At 37.8% G+C, this 16,102-nt stretch overlaps 1 protein-coding gene across 5 annotated transcripts in view; it reads right to left on the bottom strand.

Annotated features, from left to right (window-relative positions):
• HPS5 (HPS5 biogenesis of lysosomal organelles complex 2 subunit 2) overlaps positions 1-16,102 on the bottom strand; it is a 41,262-nt gene that overhangs the window by 20,394 nt on the left and 4,766 nt on the right. For 3 of the 5 annotated variants that reach the window (XM_069073068.1, XM_069073078.1, XM_069073071.1), the window contains 9 exons: positions 15,017-15,187; positions 12,738-12,848; positions 10,382-10,446; positions 8,995-9,187; positions 8,276-8,409; positions 5,903-6,115; positions 5,486-5,557; positions 2,070-2,158; positions 559-737 (listed from right to left, as the gene is read on the bottom strand). In XM_069073068.1, the coding sequence (XP_068929169.1) occupies positions 559-737; positions 2,070-2,158; positions 5,486-5,557; positions 5,903-6,115; positions 8,276-8,409; positions 8,995-9,187; positions 10,382-10,446; positions 12,738-12,848; positions 15,017-15,124 (1,164 nt within the window). In that variant the 5' untranslated portion in view covers positions 15,125-15,187. The other 2 variants (XM_069073072.1, XM_069073075.1) reach the window with 2 other exon arrangements.

Genomic DNA, 16,102 nt, shown 5'->3' with positions numbered 1-16,102 from the left:
TCCAATAGCTCCCCATTTCCTCCAAGATCAAATATAAAATGCTTTGGCATTTAAAGCCTTTCTGCTCCATGTACTTTATAATCCAGCAGCCTACACCTTATTACCATTACTTGCACACAACACCCTGTCTCCTGACTCTGTGCCTTGTCCCAGGCTTGCTCTCCTCACTGCCTCCTTCTGGCTGCCCTGGTTTTCCTCCAAGATCACATGAGGGCCTTCCAGATCTGTTCTCCCCTAAGCTCCTCATTAGCGCCTTCCCTCTGAGATGATTCTCCCTCTACTCTATATTTTATATGCACATAGCTATTTCCATGTTGTCTCTCCCAGTAGGATGTGAGCTCCCTGCATGGAGGGACCTCATTTTTGCCTTCCTTTTTGATCTCTAGCATTTAGCACAGTGCTTGGCACTATTAATTTACTATCAGCTAATGTCTGATAACTGACAATACTGGGCTTCAATCATTAGGAAACAGGCACGTGTAGAAAGAGCGAAGAGTAAATATTTAAGAGACAACCTATAAGGTTAGAATAGTGACAACTTATTGGTTCTCTACTCACTCTGCCAAGGACGACAGAATTTTGGAAAAGAAGGCAAGTATGGGTAGCCAGAGCCCACAATCCTCTCCTAAGCAGACGATCTATACAACGCTCCACAGACAAAAGGGACAAATGTGAGACTTTTCCATTCGTGTGGAGACAGAACAGCTCATTCCTGCAAACAGCCACATCCTGAATATCTTTGGGAAAAAAAAAGACTTCATCATTCATGTCATCTTATCACTCCAGGCAAAGTTTAAACAACGTATTTCAGGATAAACTTAAGGGACTCAAAGTTTCTATGTAATATACACTGGAGAAATCCACCCCCCATAAAATATGATGGGGGGAGAAGATCAAAGGATGGTTTCACTGACCTTATATAAAAAGAAGTATTATTTAGAGGTGAAAGACACTATCTCTAAAGCCAGTTCAAGTCATGCTTCCCTGAATCCCCAAAGTAGAATTCAGAAGGGTTTTTAATTAAAAGTACAAAGATTCAGGGAAAGTCAAAGTGACTTAATTATATTCATTACTAACAGGAAAACAATGTAAGATTGAAGGCTGACTGAGGACAATTAAGGATTACTAGAGATATGTCAAGAAACAATCTACTAAGTACCAGCCTTATGTCAAAAAGGCCATTGCAGAAGTTCCTTTCTACAGAAATTTCCTTTCTGCAGGAAATGACTGTTTATATGAATGAATATAATAACTATATGAAGAACAAATGCTATTATTCTTTCCATCTCTGAAGGGCTAAAGACAAGGCAAGAACAGTAGGGTCATCAAGGAAAAGACAGGTGGGAGGCAGCAAGTACCAGGAAAGTCAAACACTGCCACCACCCTGAACACCATCTCCTCTCAGATCCCCATATAGACAGTCCAGGGCTTTGAGTCCAAAGTCTTTCAGGGCTTTCAGACCAGTGCTCTCAGTCTTATGCTGGGCAGCAGCCCCATGGAGATGCAACCTGGCAGCAGCTCCCAGAGAGGCTGCAACCACAGCTACTCAAGACCCAAAAAGAAAAGTTCTTATCACCAAAGTTTTTGGCACAGACAAGTGATACAGCATCAGAAACTGATGTGATTTTATCAGTGGAAATGACACAAAAGAAGAGGCATGAGCATCTGTTCTACAGCTGGCCCCTAAAGACCAGGGGACCTTACTATCCATCTTACAGCTAAAACCTCTCATCTAGCTGTGCTGTCTCCCACATTAGAATATGAATTCCTAGTGGGCAGGAACTGTGTTGTTCTATTTGTACCCCTAAAGCTTAGCAAAGTGATTTGCACATAATATGTGGTTAATAAAGTGATTTTTCATTCATTCAAGAAAAAATCTATTTATAGCACTGAACCTCTCACACAAATCCAAGAGTACTAAACTCCTGAAAAGAAGGCAGGAACCAAATCTTTTATCTTTTTGGATCTCTCCCATTGCCAAACACAGATTTCTATATGAAGGCAATTTTTAAAATGTATATTGAATGAACAATTTTAAAAGTACATAATGGCACAAAAGTAATGGTTACCTTTGACTTCACTCCAAAGAAGAACTTGAACATTCTGAGGAATAAAAATATAAATGCCTCTTTCATTCCAAGTCAAGACATAGTGCTCACTGCAAGAAAAAACAGGTATCAGAGGAGCTAAAGGTTTTACACAAGTGTGTGTCCATTTCCAGGGCATTAGGATACATAGGTCTACCCCACAATTGCCAAGAATTCAGCTTTTCATATGAGAAAACAAGGCAAATCTATGGGTGTGGCACACAATTCGCGATCTAGCTAAAAATAAGTCATGATATCTACCACATCTACTAAAACTTAGTAATTCCTTGAAACTTTGCCAAACACAATGGAAATCCTAAATTATGAAGAAAAAGATATCAACCCAAGAAATCTTTCTGAAAAGAAAAAACTCTCTTTAGAAAAGCCTCAGGGAATAATAGTCAAAATAGACAATTTCAACTCCATACAATTAAAAAGTTTCTTCATGAACATAATCAATACAACTAGACTAAAAAAAGCTTTCAGTAATGAAACTTTATCTATGCATTCAAGTATCTGTTATAAGTTTTCTCTCCAAGATATACAAAAGAACTGACACAAATATAAATGCTAAGAACCATTCTCTAATAAATGAACTGCCGAAGGATATTCAGTTTTCAAAAGAAATGCAACAACCTTATGAAAAAAATTTCAAATCACAAATAAATGCAAATTAAAACAACTGAGAGTTTTCACCTCACAGCCATTTAATTGGCAAAAATGAGACTAGGTAATAAAAGCAGATGACAGAGAATTAATGGGCAGGCCAACAACTAATAAAGTGTTGGTACAGCTAGAAAATGGTCCAACCACTTTGTAAAATAATTTGGAATTATGTGAAAAACAGTTACTAGCCTGTTCATATCCTCTAAACCAGTAACCCCCATTCCTGGGCATTTACTCCAAGGAGATCAAAGACACAAAAAAAGATCTTATAGACATCAAAATATTTATAGAAATACTTTTTGTAGTAATGAAAAAAAAAAACTGGAAATAGAGTGGGTACTCATTACCTGGAAAATAATTAAACAAATTACAGTATATAAATAGAATGGAATGCTAAAGCATAAGAATAACAAATATGAAAAAGTCAGAGAAACATGAGATGACTTGTATGAAATACGCAGAATGAAGAAAACAGAACCAAAAGAAAAAAATTCTGTACTTTGAACGATGCCTGGAACAGAGTAAGCCACTAAGTGCTTGTTGATTATTAACAATGATTACAACATAAATGAAAACAGCACTAAAAGGAAGTATTCTCTATTTACATTAAGGACACCATCATGCTTCCAATCACCTCAATGTAAAACTTTAAGTCAACCTTGACTCTTTTTTTTTTTTTAAAAGCAACTGGGGTCAAGTAACTTGCCCAAGGTTACACGGCGAGTTATTTTGTGTGGGTGTTAAGTATCTGAGGCCAGAACCGATCCGGGTCTGATCCCGGGTCCTCCCGACTCCAGGGCTGGCACTCTTACTCACTGTGCCACTTAGCTGCCCCAACCTTGACTCTTAATAACTAGTATTAATATAGAGCTTTTAGGTTTGCAAAACACTTTACAAATTATTATCTCACTTGTTCTCACAACAACCCTGGGAGGTAGGTGCTATTATTATCCTCATTTTACAGCTGAGGAAACTAAGGAAGAAATAAATGACTTGGCCAATGTCACACAACTACCAAGTGTGTGGTGTCAAATTTAACTCGGGTTTTCCTGACTCCAGGCACTGGGCTCTAATCACTGCACAAGTCAGATGACTACTCCCTTTCCCCAGCTGCCATTCTACCTTGCATAGGTATCTTTTCTTTATTTACAATTACCACCCTAGTTCAGGCCCACATTGCCCCCACCTGAACTATTCCGACAGCCTACTGGGTTCCCAACTTTCAGACTCAGACACACCCTTCACACAGCTGCCTGTGGCTTCTAGAATAAAATACAAACTCCCCAGCTTGTCATTTAAAGCCCTTCCCAATATAGCTCTAGCACTCCTTTCAGGCTTACTCCCTCTCTTCATTTCCATCACACACTCTTTTCTAGCCAAACAGTATCCTGGATGCTTCTCGGACTTCCAATTACCACTTCTGTGCCAGGTGCTCCTTGTCCCTGAAATGCACTCCTTCCTCTTCTGCCTCCAGACTCCTGAGTTTCCTTCAAGACTCACCAATGGTACCCGAGGTGGCTAGGTATCCTAGGAGAAAACTTTCCTAATCCACCTCAGTTGTCTGTGTTCTTTCATTCCTTCCCGAATTATCACATACATACTGTTTACAGGATGAATCTCTCTCACCCAGTAAAAGATAAACCATAAGCTCCTTAGAACAGGGGTTGCTTTGGGTTTTTTGTTCATTTTCCCTTTGTATTCCTAAAGCCTATGACAGTGCCTTTCATATAATAAGTACTTAAAAATTCTTGTTGGATTTGTCAACATGAAAAAAAACCTCAGGCTTACAATTTGGGACAACACACTGCCTTATTCAGACATGCTCGGGAAGAAAGGATTCAAGGAGGGGATTCTTTTAGGGCATAGTTGTGGGAAACAGCAGGAGGGCATATAATCTGTATACATAGAACAGCCCTAACCGCAGGAAGGAAGTACTGAAGGTGAGGAGGGTCAGAGAAAATGTTCTTGAAACAATCTCTATCCAAGAAACAGGCAGTTGGGGTATTCAGGGATCTTCTTGGGGACAGTTAGAAACTGCTAGTCAGAACAGGGTAGAGGTACAGAGTTTCTCAGGGGTTGACAGACTGGATAGATCAGAAAGAAGACAAAAATAAACAATATACATGACAACAATGTACATGAACATGTAACAAAACTGTTGGAATACAATGATCAATGTTAGTACCATATCAGCACACTAAAAGATATATCCTTCCTTTCTTTCAAAAACTGATAAACTATTTTGAGTAGAAGGTATTTTATAAGGGGGTTTACTTGGTTGGTAAGTGCCTTGTGTCCAAACAAGAGGTACTAATTGTTATTAAAATAACATGAGGTTACTTCCCAAAAATGCCAGGCTACAACAGTAACAATACAAACACCACTATAACCTAGTTGGGGGTGTCAGACAGGCAGAAAAGTAGAGCTCTTCTAAAGATACAAATATTAAGCTTCTAAAGAATAAGCCCACAATATTTCCTTCTATTAAGAGATGAAAAATGCACATCTAGAGTTATTCTGAAAACTGAAAATGGGGAACTGCAAAAGTAGAACACAGTTCTGGAGCTTTTGGGTTTCACTGACATATTTAAAGGATAAATCACTTCCTTTCTGCCACTAGCTATTCTTATTTTTAAAACTGAGGCGTTAAAAACAACTCTAAAAGACAATCACTGAAATGTGAAGAAAGTTTTTGCATTTTCTTAAAGAGAAAAGTAGTAATAGAGGCTTACCTTAGATATAAGAGTTTGGGAAAGGTCAAAGACTGAGATGAACCAACTGTACTATTAAATTCAGGCTCTGATCTAGAAAATAAATAACATCCTTCTTAATGACTTAGAACATCTATTTTATTTTTACTTCATTGTTTAAAGAAAATTTCTGGGTAAAAAAAAAAACCTTAAAAGATAAGAAAGTATATTTTTATTCAGTGCACTCTGAGTAGAGTCTCACTAAAGTCTTTTATGATTACTACCATACAGCCTTTCAACAAATTGCATCATAGGTACACAGTCTCTTATCCAGAAAGGACACTCAATAAATGATCTTTGAATGACTAATTAGGAAATATATTTTGCATTCAAGAAATATCAAGCCAAGCCCTTCCCATGAAGGGCCTAAAAGATCATAGACCAACCTATAATCCCTACCTTAGATTAATCACAGGAAGAGGTGATGAGGACAGCAGTTTCTTGAACTGATGTGTACTCAGAACTTCTCCTTCAAAGTTCACCTCCCACATTCTAGAGCCAGGGCGGGCACAATATATTAAGGGTTGTTGAGTCCCAGAGCTTCTTCCTGGGAAAAAACAAGCTCCAAATTCTCCATCTCTTTCCTTAGTACCAATTTTCCAAAACTTTTCCCTAATAACAAAAAAAGGGAAGGGGGGTTATGTATGTTTATAACAAGATTAAAAGCAACAATACAGTAATTCAATACAAGGCCTAATAGCCCCAGCCCACAGTGGTATCTTCCTTGTTTTCTGTTCCCCTGGCACTCAAATATACTGGTACCACACAACTGTATTTACACCAACAGCCTGAAAAGGTGTAGCATTTCTAACATTCTTTTATGTTTTAAGGTTATTTTCACATTGTCTCATAAATGTTTACTAGTTACTTCACAAAGGCAAAACACAATTTAGACACACAAGCACTAGGATGAGCTAGTAATGACCAACTGATCCTAAATTTCTGTGATGTTTCCAGTCCTCATTGTTCTCATCAATAAAATATTAATATTATTGTATGTTTTATATATACATTATAAATGAGATATAGCTATACAGATAGATATAGATATGAGTTATCTAATTAGCTCCTTGAAGGGAGTGTCACCTGCCTATTTCATATCACCGACAGAGCTTAATGCAAACAGCTCCATAAATGTTTTCCAAATGAACAATTAACTGATTTTACTTGGGAGTTTAGGTTTCCTATATGAAACACCTGCTGTGGGCAGAGCTTTGGAGAGAGATACAGCCCAGTAAGAGAAGCTTAGTCTCCTCTTTCTCCCTTCCAGGACCCTCCTCTCCTATTTAATAGTATTTCAAATGGAGGGTGGACAGTAGGAGGAATGGGGAAACTCAAAATCATTTCACTGGGCTGCCAATTCTTGCTCAAGTGCTTCCCTCTTTGGACCAGCCTAATGTTGCTCCTCACATACAACATTCCACCTCCTGCCCCTATACCTTAGCACCAGCTGTCACCCAAAGCTGGAAGGCTCTTTTTCTCTCTCTCTCTCTTTGTACCTCCACCTGCTGAAACCCCTGCTCTCTTCAAGATTAAGCTTAAGTGAAAACTCCTATATAAGACTCCTATAATGGCCCCTTAAAAATGTATCTACATAGTTTACATTTATTTATAAGTTATTTTTAACCACCTTGAGAACAGCAGTTATTTCTTTTTTGTCTCTGTATCCCTGATGCTTAATAAATTAAATTGAATTATTCGGAAGTAACAGTAAAAAGTTATTGGAGATAAATGGTGGGGAAAACCTACTGCTAATTAAAAATTAGCATAATCATTTTAAATATTATGTTACCAATGCTTCCCATAATTATCTTCTAGATGTGTACTATTCTCCTAGAGACATACAGCATGCATACAAAAAAGTATACAGAGTCAATTTCACTGTATCTGAATCCACTTTGACTTTTCTCTCTCCTTTCTGCCCCTCTTATAAGCAAATAGGTCAGTTGTCAAATTCTATTGATTCTATATCTACAGCATCTCATCCATTCCCTTCTCTCTACATAGCCAACACCCTTGTAAAAGCCTCTTAAATGGTCTTCCTATTTCCAGTCCTTTCCCTCTGTCTTGCATCCTCCATAAAGTGGCCACAATATTCTTCCTAGGGGACAAGTCTAATCATTCTATTCCCCTGCTCAAAAAAATGCAGTGGCTCCATATAGCCTAAAGTACATAGTACAAAGCTCTCAGTCTAGTTCTTAAGGCCCTCCACAACCTGGTTTTAGCTGACCCCTTCACCCTTGCATTTTTCCTCTGTTAGGATTTGTTCTAATAAGTTTTTAGTTCTATTTGCTCAATTCTATTTTTCAGAATGTCTACTACTTGGGTAAGGTTTTCCATTTTCATATCCAAGCTTTCTCATCTCTGTCCAAGCAGCTCCAAAAGAGAATGGACTGCCTTAGGAAATGAGTTTCATAGCACTCCTGGTCTTTGGGAAGAAGTCAAGGCTACCGGACCACTAACCTAGATTTTAAAGGAGTTACTAGTTAATCTCCCTTCCACCTATAGGATTCCATGGTTCCACGTTCCCTTTTATTGTGCAGATAATCAAGAACATACTGTTTAGCCTGTTTTTTTAGTGGGTATGGAGAACTCCAAAACCATTCACTGTATCAAAAGCATACATGAGAAAAATTTATCTGGAAGACAAACATCTACCTATTCCTCATGAAAAACAAAAAGACAAATAAAATTAAAGGAAAGTATTTGTTGATTCGTTTAAACCACTATTTAACTAATAAAAATTATAGTGTATTTTGCAACCAAATTTACCTCTCAGTATCACATAAGAAGGATCGAGTGAGTGAAGATACAAGCAATCTTCCATCCAAATAATCTAACTGTACTATTCGAGAGTCAACTGTTGTTATTGTCTGAACTGGGAACATCACAAAGGTAGCAGTTGCCTAAATAGTTGAGGGGAGGGGGATTAGAAGAGGGGTATAGAAAATAAAAATTTATTTCATCACAGAATAATTAAATACTATAATTAAAACATTGTTCCCTTTTAGTTTCCAATTTCAAAATTTCAGATATCAAAATAAGAAAATAAAACAAACCAAAATGTCAATTTTTAAAAGTCCCATATCCTATGAGGATTTCAGTTCCTAATCAAAAGTTTCACAGAAAATAAATAATTTGATAAAAAATTTAAAAAACAAAACCTAAGGGACGGCCAGGTGGCACAGTGAGTAAGAGCATGGGCCCCGGTGTCAGGAGACCCGGGATCGGTTCCGGCCTCAGATACTCGGCACCCACACAAAAATAACTGGCTGTGTAACCTTGAGCAAGTTACTTAACCCCAATTGCTTAAAAAATAAAAAACCCTGTATATATTGTCTCCTAACCATTCTCCATTCAAAAAATTAAACTTGACTCTTACCACTTCTTCAAGGTGTATAGTGGCTATAAAGCTCTCCCATTATTTCAGGGATTATAAACCAAGCCAAACTCTTCTGCTCTATGGAAAAAAGAAAAGAACTGTTTCTCACCTTTCCTTGTTTGGATGTGCTGAGTTTGATGGCAGAAACTCTTCCCAAATGGTCTCCTACAAAAACTCTAAGAACAGCTGTGTCCCAACAGAGAGATGTAACTCTCCGGCCTTTGTGTTCTGAAGATACATAAATTCGTTCTGGTTTCCCACGACGTTCCTGATTTAATTCCCAAACTACTACAAAACCCTGACTAAGAGAATAGTCAAAAAGAAAAAATTTTTAGCAACACAGAAAATCATGACAGTGAGTATCTAAAAATAAGAGTTTCTGAAAACTAAAAAGCATACCCACAACCCCACCCACCATCTTATGAATAGACAAGATGGGGAAAATCAAACTCTGAATCCTAAACTTTGGAAAATCAAATTTCAGATTTCAGAGATTAGACCAACAGGATCCCATGGCATGAACATATGAAAAGTTTATATACCAACAAATATGGGAGGCTCCGAAGAATGAAATGCTGATGACACAAACACAACTGATTTTGATAAAGAAGAAAGGTGTCAAGTGAGGGGGATGATTAAAAAGAATGATGTGACTAATCTGAGAGCTCATTAACAAACTCCAAATTTAAAAGCATAGGGCGAGATCCTCCATCACCAGAAATCTTAAAGTGGAGGTTCGATCTGACTTCCCCATTCCAAGTCCAAAAACTGAGAATTATATCTCAATGCTTTTTTTAAAAGGCTATTTTAATTATTTGGAAAAGATAAGAAAACTTTTAAGACATCCTCCTATCAAAAAGGGAAAAGGACCTACGTATGCAAAAATATTTATAACATCTCTTTTTGTGGTGGCAAGATACTAGAAATTGAGGGGATGCCCATCAATGGGGGAATGGCTAAACAAGTTGTGGTATATAAATGTAATGGAATACTACCATGCAATAAGAAATGATGAGCAGGCAGATTTCAGAAAAACTTGCAAAGAGTTGCAAGAACTGACACAAAGTGAAATGAGCAGAACCAGGAAAACATCATACAAAGTAACAGTAACACTGTGTAATGATCAACTATTAATGACTTAGCTTTTTTCAGCAATACAATGATACAAGACAATTACAAAGGCCTCATGATGTAAAATGCTATCCACATCCAGATAAAGTATTGTTGGACTCTGAATACAGATGGAAGTATACTATTTTCACTTATATGAATTTTTTTTTTGGTCTGTTTCTTCTTTCACAACTGTGACTAATATGGAAATATGTTTTACATGATTGCACATATATAACCTATATCAAACTGCTTACCATTTAGGAAGAGGGGAGGGCAAGGCAGGAGGGGGAAAATTTGGAATTCAAAATCTTGTAAAAATGAATGCTAACAATTGTCTTAACATATAATTTGGGGGGAAAAATTACTATTTTTAAAAATCTTACCTGGTGGCTACAGCAACATAGTCATCATCATGTAAACAACAGGCAACCTGAGAAACAGCACCTTCCTAAAGTTAAAAAAAAAAAAGCAAGAAATGTCTTTATGATGTGCAGTTTGTAAAGAACATTGCTTTTAGCTTCCAATATGGGGGTAATATCACATTTCTCTTCCATTTACTGTACATTTTTTCCCCAGTAATAGAAATTATTTTTAATGAGAATCAAATGGGATAATACATGCAAAGTGCTACATGAATACTAGTTATTATTATATGAAACACACTAGACAGATTGAAGTCTAAAATGTCTAATTTACCACAAGATTAAGAGAGTCTGCGCTAAAGAATGAGTTCTCTCACTCTTCTCCCTCCAAATATGCTTCACATTCAATTCTCAAAAGCAAATAGCACGCCTACTGAGAATATATACAGTTAGTCTTTATCACCACTAAATTTCTGGCTTCTTTGGTAAGACAAAAAAGTAGTCTGATATTGCAGAGAATATGAGCAGGGAACTATGACTGGTAGAAAAAAACTAAACTAAAAGCAGCCCCTGACTACAAGAATTTACATTCTACCAGCAATATGTGGGAGGAAATACAACACATTTGTTGTTGACGATGATGATGTTGCTGCTATTGTGATTTCAGCAGTGCTCAACTCTTCATGACCTCATTTGTGATTTTCCTATCAAAGGTACTAGAGTGGTTTGCCCATTTCCTTCGTCAGTTCATTTTACAAGGAAACTGAGGCAAACGGAGTTTTGCCCAGAGTCACACAGCTACTAAGTGTCTGAGGCCAGATTTGAACTTGGGTCTTCCTGACTCCAAGACCGGTGCACTATCCACTGTACCACCTCGCTGCCCCAATATAACACATACATAGAAATATTAACAAAGTTCATTTGAGAGGAAGGGAATTGGGGAAGAGGACACACAAAGAACAAGAAAGTTAAAAGATTCTTAGAGACAAATGAGAGAAATACATTCTAAGCATGGGAGACAGATAATAATAATAATAAAGCTTTTAAGTCTCCAGTGCTTTGTATGTGTGATCCTCACGACCCTAGGAAGTAAGGTTTTAGAGATGAGGAAACTGAGGCTGAGATCAGTTAAGGGACTTGCCTAGGGTCACACAGCAAGTAAGTGTTTGAGTCATGATTTGAAATCGTATTCTTTATTTCTCCCCTAAACAACCCAGCTGCCTATGTGACTACAAGGAAAAGGGAGAAGGAATTCAAACCTCACAGAAGATCTGATAGATCAGTATGAAATAAATATGAAATAAATCCGAAAAGATAGATTGGAGCAAAATGTCAGGCTGAGGAATTTTATCCTAGACACAATAAATAATCAATGATCATTCTTGAACAGAGGATGGATAAGGGCAGACTTTTGCCTTGATTAGATTATTTTGGCAGCTACATATGGGGAGGATGAATTGTAGAAGGCAGATAACAGAAAAAGAGAAACCAACTGGAAGATGAATAGAGTCTAAACTAGAGTAGTGGCTATGTGTGGAAAGAACAGGAAAATTGAGAAAGATCTTTTAGATAAAGATCAGTAAGATTTGACAATTTACTGGATATGAATGGTGAAGAAAGAATCAAAGATGACTCTGAGGTTTCAAACTTAGGTAATAGAAAGGATAGCATGGAAATGAAATTTAAGGAAAAAGATAATTTCTATTTAGAACATGCTGAATTAAGAGATGATTAAGAGAAGAAAAATGGTAATGCCAGAACGGAGTTTAGGAAAGAATGTAGTGCTTGACATACAGATGTGGGAGTCATTTGCATAAAGATAATAAGTGAATCTAGGAGAACACTGAGAGATGTTGAGATGAGACAAGACAAGACAATGTTAGGGGTATCCATAGTTAGGAGACGGGAGATGGATAATCCAGCAAATAAGAAGTGAAGACACAGGTAATAAATTAAAGAGCATCACTATTATAGACTCAAATATCAGACATGAAAGATTCTAAATTTTCTCTCTGTCTCTGTCTGTCTGTCTGTCTCCCTCTCTCTCTCTCTCTCTTTCTCCATGTACTGGATGCTAAGTTCCTGCAAGGTATGTATCTAAGACCTTTTTAATATCTCCAGAGCACCTATGTTAGCGCTTTACCAGTAAATATTCAATAAATACTGTTGGTTCGATTTAACATACTGAGAAATCAAAGCCAAAATGTCTTCTCAGAGCTCAGTCATAACTACCTTCAGTGAGATAGGATCCTTAACCAGATAGGAAGCACCATTGATTAAGTGCTTCCTATGTGCTAAGCTGAGTAATTCAGAGACAAACTGAGCTCTCTCAGTGCTTTCCTGAGTCAGGGGTGTGGCAGGATTTCTCTCATCTTACCCTGTGGGAAAGAAGAAGTCTCTGTTCCCAGCTTTCTTTCTGAATGAGGTTGAGTCCTCCTCCTGAGCTGCCCAGGGCCAGCCACTTTCGAGACACAGCTATACTTGTACACTGAAAAGACAAATCAATCAATCAACCAATAACAATTTCTTAAGCAAGCTCTTGTTATGTGCCAGGCACTGTGCTAAGGGCTGCAGGTACAAAGAAAACCAGAAACAATCCTTGATTTCAAAGAGATTATATTCTAGCAATGTAGACAACATGTCAATAACTAAGCACATACAAGATACACAGAGTAGATGAGAACAGCCATAGAGGGAAATGGGGGAGGGAAAGTAAAAGACCTCCTGTAGAAGATGGCAATTGAGACCCCCATTATGTGCTAAGTATTGTGGTAAGTGCTAGAGGATAAAAATACTAAAATGAGACAATTTCCAACTTCAGGAAGCTTATGGTCTATTGGAGTCAAAATTAGCATAACCACAGCCACCTAAATAAATTACACTATCAGGAATGTGGTCAATACAGTTGTTTTTGCAATTTATTGCCCATCTGATTTCTTATTCTGAAACAAGCCTACCAAAGTAATATTTTATTAACATCTACAATGTAATAAGGTATATTTTTGTCATATTTTATAGTCAATCATGTTTCCTGTTTTCTCAAATAGTACAGAGTTATTAAATTTGGTTCAACAAATTTTTTAAGCACCTTCTATTGGCAACATATTTTAAGAACAAAATTCCTCTCCTTGAGATGGAAGCTAGCATATTGGGACAGGAATGTTGAGGTGAGTCTCATAAACAAATATGGTGAAATGTGACAAGGGAAAAGGAAAAAGCCAGATAATACTCTAGAAAAGCTGAGAAGAAAACACTTTTAGCTGGCAGGAAGGTAAAGGGGAAATGACACCAGAGCTAAGCCTTGAAAGAAGAGCAGAATTTTGAAAGAGACAGAAAAGGAAGAAATACATACCAAACCTGTGGGGAGATCCCTGAAAATTCAGGGATGAGAGACAGGGGCTGAGCTGGGGAAACAGCTAGCAATCCAGTCTGGCTGGAACAGAGTGCCCAGAAGGCAGGCGGCATGGCAAAATAAAGGTAAAAAGGCAAGTCAGAGCCAGACTGGGAAGGCCTTAAAAGTTGGGCTAAGGAGTTTCATTTTACCCCGTGGGCAATGGAAATTGAAATTGAAATAACCATGATGCATTCAAATCCAAAACTGCAGCACCTAATATGTCCAAACAAGAATCCATTACCCTTCCCTCTGAAGAGTCTCACCATCCTGCCAGCACCAAATTCACAACCTTAGAGATATTCTAAACTCTTCATTCTGCCTTACTTACCAATTCTACCAACACAACATTTTTCTCATCCTCTTCTCTCCACTCACACAGCCACCACTCTATTTTAGACTCATCAGCCCCTCAGCTGGGTTACTACAAAATTCTTTTTAAGTGTACTCAATTTTGAGTTTTCAATCTCTCTATTCCCCAATCTATCCTCCACAACTGCCAAAATAATCCTCCTAAAACACAAGTAAGCATGTCACTCACCTATTCAATAACTCTCAGTCGTTCCCCATTGTCTATAAGACAAAATGGAAACTCCTCACTGGGCACTTAAAACTTTTCAGTCTACCTACAGTCTATATTTCCAGACATCTCATTTTATATACTTTCCATTACCATCAAATTAGCCTTCTAGCTCTTCTTCCCTAAAACCAACATTCCCTATCTCCCTTCATTCACACAGACTGGCTCCCACACCTAGAATATACTCCATCTTCCCCTTTGTCTCTTAATATCCTTAAACTTCCTTCAAAGTTCAACTGAGCTGCCACCTCTTCTATGAAGCCTTTCTTGAGTCCCTTAGCTGTTAATGCTCTACCCACTCTTAAAATATCTTCTATTTTTTTGTCTTTGTAGATGTTCTAACACCTTTCCCCAACACCAACCTTGGTAGAACATAAGCTCTATGACAGCAACAGCTCTTTCTCATTCTGTCTTTGGATTCCCAATACCACGCAGAGGGACTTGTAAACAGGGGGGTTTTACTAAATACTTGTTGAATTCAGACTCTGAAAGGAGAAGCTATCAACATCAAGTGATGACTCTTAAGAATAGAAACATCCTCAGTATTCAGAAGGATATGCAGTATTTCTAAGACAGGTAAGAATCATTGTTTAAACAAACAACTGAAAGATAAATATTTGTTCCATGGTGTACTCAGATCATTGATAATACTCAACAAATATAAAATTTTGATAAAGAAACTCACCTTCAGGCGACTGGAATCCAGCCTAAGAGCAGATAGCAATGGATCCAAAGACTCAAACTCTGCCAGGACATGGCTAGAGGCCTCTGGTATTCCTAGCACCAAAGTCATCTGGCTAGTAATGTAAACTGGTAGTATTTAATTGATACAGTATTCCTCACTCTGGAGCTCTACCTGAAAAGATATAACATGAGAGGAATATTTGCTCAGAAATCACTCAGTCTAATGCCTCAATTAAGAAAGGAAGAATTTAAGGCCTAGAAAAGTTAAATGACTTGCCTATGGTGGTCACATAAGGGATAAGTAGCAGAATCAGAACCTAAACCCTAGTGTTAAGGGATTTTTTCAGTCATATCTTACTCTTTGTGCCCTCATTTGGGATTTTCTTGGCAAAGATACTGGAGTGGTTTGCCATTTCCTTTCCCAGCTCATTTTACAGATGAGGAAACTGAGGCAAACTGGGCTAAGTGACTTGCTCAGAGTCACACAGCTAGTAAATGTCTGAAGCCAGATTTGAACTCAGGAAAATGAGTCTTCCTTACTCTAGGCCTGGCACTCTATCCACTGAGCCACCGAACCCTGTCTCCAAATCCAATTATTTGAAATACATTTCTTGAATGTCTACTTTAAAGAGTAGATAAATACAAAGGAAAGAAAAAAGAAAGTCACTGTCTTTGAAATGATTATAATTTAGTTGAGGAAATAACATACCCGAATACATCAAGGATATATGATTTCATTATTATGGACACTTCCTCCACCACTGTAGATCACAACTTCTCTACAACCTTGCAGCTTATCGGGGAGAAGTCTCTTGGCTAGGTCAGTCTTTGAGCAGACATTCCGTCACCAAGCTCACACCCCAAAGCGTTCCAGACCAGCCAAACCTACCAGATCCCATACTCCTTCCACTGGCACAGACTTCCAGAACCAAGAGATACCTCTGTCCATGAAGAAACAAAGGAGAACTTTAGTGGAAGAAACTATTTGCCGCTGTCATGTTACTGCCTTGATACAAATCCTTCAGTGTCTCCTTACTGACCCAAAGTTAAATTCCAAACTCTTCAGATAGGCTTTCAAGGTCATTTA

This window comes from Petaurus breviceps, unplaced genomic scaffold (assembly GCF_028583685.1).
Source record: "Petaurus breviceps papuanus isolate PSGF00001 unplaced genomic scaffold, PetGlider_PUasm1.0 140, whole genome shotgun sequence".
Taxonomy (NCBI): domain Eukaryota; kingdom Metazoa; phylum Chordata; class Mammalia; order Diprotodontia; family Petauridae; genus Petaurus; species Petaurus breviceps.
This window is presented reverse-complemented; position numbering and strand designations above follow the sequence as displayed.